At 35.9% G+C, this 6,613-nt stretch overlaps 1 protein-coding gene across 1 annotated transcript; it reads right to left on the bottom strand.

The window, feature by feature from the left end:
- Positions 1 to 3,372: 3,372 nt before the first annotated feature.
- Positions 3,373 to 6,475, bottom strand: LOC148919014 ((-)-germacrene D synthase-like). Its single transcript, XM_089048294.1, has 7 exons — positions 6,304 to 6,475; positions 5,840 to 6,119; positions 5,386 to 5,764; positions 5,043 to 5,261; positions 4,461 to 4,599; positions 3,934 to 4,179; positions 3,373 to 3,844 (listed from the first exon to the last, which is right to left on the bottom strand). Exons 1-7 carry the CDS (start codon positions 6,430 to 6,432, stop codon positions 3,551 to 3,553), a joined length of 1,686 nt encoding a protein of 561 aa, XP_088904420.1. The 5' UTR covers positions 6,433 to 6,475; the 3' UTR covers positions 3,373 to 3,550.
- Positions 6,476 to 6,613: the final 138 nt, after the last annotated feature.

Below are 6,613 nucleotides of genomic sequence, written 5' to 3'. Positions count from 1 at the left end.
TACACAGAACAATGAAACTAAAAAAACAATTGCATTTCCAATTCGATAAGATTGAAGAAAAGTAACTATCATTGTACAAAGTGATATTACCGAAACATGATTAGGAACAAAAAAAAACCATTAAAAAAATCATCAGATAGTGGTTTGGCCAAAAAATGGGGCAATGTGGAACTGTTTGACTCAAGAAGCTCCACATGTAATTTATAAGCTTCCTAAAGAAGGCAATAGTGAACAGAACACCCAAAATTTTCTAAAGCAGTACATATCAGGGGAGGTCTATTTAATGCTCTTGCAATACTTCAAATTTTGGTCAAGCATCTCATGAAGATGCCTATTTTCAGCTTTCCCATGTTCTGATAAATTACAAAATCAATCACAACAAGACCTATTTGCATCCATATCAGGTTTCGATAAGGCAAATGCAACAATTTCGAATTCAAAATTCATACACTTCATATAAAGAATTTCAGCAGAAAACATATCCGAAAGCATATTAAGAATCACTATATCAATACTCAACAAAAACCCACATGATACGAACTGAAAAATACAAAAGACTAGCATACCTCAACCATTAGAGAAAACCACAATTTCACATCTCAAAACACTAGCATACTTCAACCATTAGCAACACTAAACAAACCCCACCAAAAACTCCAAGAGCTCGTTAGTCAGAAAAATAAAATTAACTCCCTTTCGCAAGGCCCAAAACACTATTAACGAAATTCATATTTTGTCACACTGAAAATTCTATATCAGCACCACTCAAATTCCCATTTAGAAACACCAGAATTAAGAAAATAAAGCATAACACTCCATACGCATGTATACATATATATATATATATATAGAGAGAGAGAGAGAGAGAGAGAGAGAGAGAGAGGATTCTCCGGCAAAATGGAGCCCATGAATACCCCGCCAGCAGAGTCTCCGGCAAAATGAGAATGCAGACAGCATGGCCATTGGAGGAGGTAAGGAGGGTTTGAAGAATTAGGGTTAGGTTAAGGTTTGGATTGGTAACGAGCTCAGTGTCCGGGTCAGACTTTGGAGAATCCACCAACGTTGTCATGGCTGTTACTCTCTCTGTTTTCTATGAAGTCATGGCTGAGCAAGATTTGGGAGAGTGTGAGACAGGAGAGGAGTTGGAAGAAATTGGGTTTCAGAAAATGAATTTTTGAGGGGATAAAGGGTCAATACATATGTATTTATATAGAGGGCAATTGGGTACTTTCATGCTACAAAGTGAGTATTTCTGATTGAAATTTATGAAGTGAGTATATTTGATTATGGTTTATCTTTTGTGATTATCCAAATCAATTTCCCAAAAAAAAGAGAAAAAATAAACTGAAAATTGCTATGACTCCTTACGACAACGCTTTTTGTATTAGAAGGTTAAAATCAGTATTTCATATATTTATATTTATGGCTACCAATGAATCACAAACCTTAGGGTTATGTTATGAAAGTATAAGTATTATTGTGCTTTGTCTACAAACAATTTTGACTTTTGTTGTCATTTGTAATTTTTATAACTAAAATTACATTTTTCAAAGCTTTAAAGGGAAGATAATCTCTCAATGAGTGCATAGTAGTTGTCGGTTTATTTTCAAGATTTTTTTTGAATTTATTATGAATATTAGAAATTAAAAACAATTTAAAAAAAAATCTTATTAGTGGGAAATGACACGTGCCAGGTGCTCATAGGCTTACTCCCCCATTTCTAACACATGTTGTGACAAGAGATTTAAAGAGTGAGATGGTTGCACGCGATATTGAGAGATAACCGATGTTGTATGCCTTTACAACACCATTATTTATCTACCTATCGTCGTCCTAGTTCCTTTAGACGTCTTTAACTAGGTGAGAACCGACTTTTATAAATTACAACATCACTTGTTATGCATTTACTATCATATTACTTCAGTAAACCTTCTATAAGAGGGTAAGTACCGGCGTTGTGTGACACCCCGACCCAATTTTAACCATATATTTAATCCGGTAGGATTTGGGGAATTAAATGGTATCGTTGCATAGAGCTTGTCGATACGAGTTCATAGACATGTGGTGGGCTCAAATCGGAGTTTTAACGAAGAAGTTATGGTCAACGGAAGTGCAGTGGCACAACCAAACTGCACACAGACAACCAGGATAAAATGAATAGTAGAATGATTAACAATGGGACTAACGGTTTCACCGTAGTCCAGGCCCGATTGTTGATGAAGATCATTGGCCACTAAGCGGGCCTTATAACGCTGAATAAAGCCATTGGAATTCAACTCGTGTTACTGAGGGCGGGAGGGTCAGGCTCTAGAGAAGGGTGGTTGGACAGAGGCTATGACACTGGAAGGCGTGGGTTACAGGAAGAGAAACATGGGATAGAGAGGATGAGAGGCGGGTCTGACAACAAAGAATGGTTTGCAGCAGGAGCAGACTGGGCCTTGTTAAATGGAAAAGAAAATTCATCAAATAACACATGACGCGATAAAAAAAAAACACAATTAGAAACAAGATCTAAGCAACGATAACCCTAATGGTTCCAAGAATAACCAAGAAACATAGATTTGGAAGACCGAAATTTTAATTTATTATTATTATATGGCCTTAAATAAGGAACACACCCTACAAGAAAACTAAGTATTTACTATGCGGTATTTACAACGTGCATGTGTTGCGCGCCGTAAAAAGGTTAGTTTTTATGGCGTGCAATGCATGCCATAAATGAATCTTTGCCTTCGTTTATTACGGCGTGCTTAGATGCATGCCATGCTTTTTGGTTAATAATGCTTTATTACCATTAACGACTTACTTTGTTTGCACGCCGTGAAATCCACTTTCCCCCAATCTTTTTTTTGGCGTGCCGTTCTTTCTTTTCACCAAATTTAAGTTCGGTGCGTGTTATTCCTTCAAAACCCTCATATACTCCCCTCTAATCTCTTCTTAGACTTCGTCTCTCTCTCTCTCTCTCTCTCTCACCCCAAATCCCACAGTAACCATCTTTCTGTTCTGACTTTCTTTTCATTTTAATTTCGTCTCTTAAATCCAATTCATAAAAGTTTTAATGTTTTAATTTGAGAAAATAGAAGAGGAAGAAGAAGACATGAACTTTTTTTGTTTTGTTTTGAGTGGGTGAAAACATACACTACAATTTTTTTTGATTGATTGAAGAAAGCTTGTTTTTTTGACATGTTTCCTTTTTTTGTTTTTTTGGCATGTTTTTCGCTTTTTTTTCCCTGTTGTTAACAATAAAAAAAGAAGAGTAGAAATATTAAAATACAACTACTGAATGATACAATATGGAGTCGAACCCGACTTTGTTTTATTTAGAACATCAATTGCAAACTAATCTATATGACACTTGGTACTAAATGGGCTGACAAACAAAGGGTCAATACAGTACAAATAATGTAGTCTTATTCTGAGTAAAGCCCATGACTACAAATGACCCAAAACAAACCAAATTACTAATTTTTAAAACCAAAAAGCAAAGACATGACTTGTGGAGACCTTATTCTTTATAGCAAAGACAAGAAGACCAAATTTGATTTTAGGCCTATATGGGAACAGGGTTGACAAACAGAGACACCAGAAGATCCTTAAGCACAACTCCAGCGTGAGTAAAGCCATCTTCATGCTTGAACATAAGTTCATTGGTACGTGCAAAATTCAGAATTCTCAATCGTAGTGGCATAGGGATGGTGGTGAGGTTGATCCACTCTTCATTTATGTCCTTCCATGCCTTATTTACTTGTTTTCCGAGTTCGATTATCGTTTCTTCTTCTGTGGTACCATACTCTTTCATGTAGCATTCCACAGCTGAGGCAATATGTCCTCTCTTTTGTTCAAACTACGTAAATATAGACATGAATTTTAAGGTTAATAGGGGTATGGGGAAATAAATAAAAAAGGGAAGGTTGCATTTATATTAATACGTACCTTATGGGACTTCATGTCATCCATGAGTCTGCCAAGTATTAATAAAGAGTTCACAATCTTAGGGTCACTGAGAACCCAATCCAAGGACTCTTTTGTGGCAATATCTCCCATTCCAATGAAGGACGTGGTTAATGGCATCTTGTAGGATGTAGTCAGTGTTACTGCCATATATTCATCCATTGTTGGTGTGTATTTCTGGTGGAGCCATTTGGCTTCATCAAAGTAACCTCTAACATGACATTTTATCTACGAAATCAAGATACGATCTCTAATTACTTTCTATGCAATAACATCATGAGAACTTATATTTTATTAGAATTAAATGCTTCCAACCCAAAAAGTTAGAAAGAAAAAAAAAAAATCTTATATTCCCTGGCCTTTTAACCTGTCTAGATAGGGCTGAAGCCTGACCCAAAGAAATGTAAGATATCAACTACGATTTGTGCATATATAAACTTGGAAATTAACTAGAACACTCATTTATGGTCTTGCAACTCTGTAATCTAAAAAATATTAATAAGGCTTACTGCTTCTCTCGCATAGTGGATGCGATATAAATTTCCCTCTTTTCCAAGCTTTTCTTCGATTTCAGTGTATACATCCAACATCCCTCCATAACAGACTTTCATATACTCTGGCAGTTGGTCCATAGCTGAAATGTCCCACCTGATGATTAAAATAAGTTAATAATAAGATAGAGACTAGTGATGAATCAGTAATTAGAGAAGGATAATTGACTACTGGATATAATATTCATTCCTTCTTCTTTCTCGTGAATTCTTTTTTTTTTTTTTTTAACCGAATAGTATACTTAACTTTATGAAAGGAAAACATTAAAAAGTTTATGAATTTGAATTGTATTTGTTATTACATGCTAATTGATGATGAATTTTAGTTATAAAAAAATAGTTACGTTATGGAAATTTTTTATTTTTTATTTTTAGTATTTTCATATTAGATTATGTGAGAACTTAAGTTTCGCACAGGACCCTCAAAATCTTAAGACCACCCCTGGACTGGATATAGTGATGACTTAATTAGTATTTAGAGGAGGATAAATGACTAATCTAAACAACTTATAAATTAATTGGGTTTCGATTCCAATAAACCTTTCAACAGCTTCAGTAAAGAGCTCTAGCTCCTCTTGTGTGCCATGCACATCATAAATGTCATCAATAGCGGTTATCATAGCAATAACTTTGCTTAATGATGTCCTAGCGAAGCAATATTCGGGCTCAAAGTAGGTTCCCAGAGCCCAAAAGTAGCACTCAACTAGTCTGTCTCTTGCAAAAGGAAGCTTGTTTACAAAGTCCAAATCCTTCCACCACCTGAATTTATCATTTAATTACATAATAATAACTTAATTAGTATATTGATGAACACTAATATATTCAATATATATATGTATGTATGTATGTATGTATGTGTGTATGTATGTATGTATGTATTAACCTTGAAATTTCACTTAGTTCTTTCTGATGGACTTGCTGCACTAGGTTGAAATCCAACTTTGCCAAAGTTAGGAGAATTTCATTTGCCGGATGAGGTTCCTCCTCAAAGATAGCCAAGTAACGCCTTGCTTCTGGCCTTTGGCAGCCCTTCCAGAATGGTTGATGCAAGGCATGGGTTACTTGTTTTGCAAGCAAGGGGCTTAAACGGTGCGCTTCCACTGACTCGAGATGAGTTGTGGTGAAGGTGAGCGCCTCATCCAGTAAATCCTCTCCATGCATCCTAAGATGTGTGGCTTCGTACAAGCTCAACAGTCCTACTACATCATCCACAAGTGTTTCCTTAAATTTCCCGTCCTTGTCCTTGAACTTGTTGAACATGTCTGCTAGCCGCATGAAACAAAACATATAAGAGAGAGAGAGAGAGAGAGAGAGAGAGAGAGAGAGAGAGGACTGACCGCATGAAACCTTGTAACCTTGCTGTCTAAGCAACCGGAAACGGAGAGAAGTTGTGAAAAGGTCAAAATCATTTTCTTCATCACCGCCGTAAGAGTTCTTGTGAATTTGATGCAAAACTTCCTCAACTTCATTTTCGAAATGGCGGGAGACACCAAACCGCTGAATCTCATCAATTAACTCCAATTTTTTTGATGGATTTTTAAGCATTGGAGCCATTATCATCCCCTTCACTTTGTCCTTCAGTTCTTGGACATCTTGCTCTGCTTTGATATCTGTTTTCTACACAAACAAATTGAAAAGGATATTAAGAAAAGTATGACCTTCATTCATTGTGCATGGAAGTTAGAACTATTAATCAAAATTAATTTATAATAATAAAATATTCAAAATATACAACGCAGCTATAGCACATGATGAGTATTATTAGCCCATAAATAATTTTTAGGATTAATTAATTTCCTACCACAGAAGCATATGATAGAAAGTAATCGCCCCAAGTGCTGGGAGAGAAATTAGCTGAACGTCGCCTAACATGATCAGGAGTTGCATTCGCGCTTCGAGCTTGGGATGCAGCTAAAACTTGAGCAGACATTTTATTCCTAAGTGCGAGGAAATGACCAATTGCTCTTAATTGAATGTATCAAGGGCTGCTATGAGCTGAAGAGGTGTTGTATTGTGCTATTTATAGTGGAAAATCTATTAGTGGGCTGCTGTTTTTTTGTTTAATCTTTTTTTATTTTTTAATGTACCAAGGGCTGCTATGAATCCATAAT

This window comes from Prunus mume, linkage group LG3, assembly GCF_029339155.1.
Source record: "Prunus mume cultivar Tortuosa linkage group LG3, ASM2933915v1, whole genome shotgun sequence".
Classification (NCBI taxonomy): Eukaryota; Viridiplantae; Streptophyta; class Magnoliopsida; order Rosales; family Rosaceae; genus Prunus; species Prunus mume.
This window is presented reverse-complemented; position numbering and strand designations above follow the sequence as displayed.

What these genes read in the sequence shown, in the direction of transcription:
- LOC148919014 (XM_089048294.1), bottom strand. Translation starts at nt 6,432, where the DNA reads ATGTCTGCTCAAGTTTTAGCTGCATCCCAAGCTCGAAGCGCGAATGCA. An exon ending in GAACTAAGTGAAATTTCAAG is followed by an intron (nt 5,262 to 5,385) that starts GTTAATACATAC and finishes TGATAAATTCAG; the next exon opens with GTGGTGGAAGGATTTGGACT. An exon ending in TTTACTGAAGCTGTTGAAAG is followed by an intron (nt 4,600 to 5,042) that starts GTTTATTGGAAT and finishes TTTAATCATCAG; the next exon opens with GTGGGACATTTCAGCTATGG.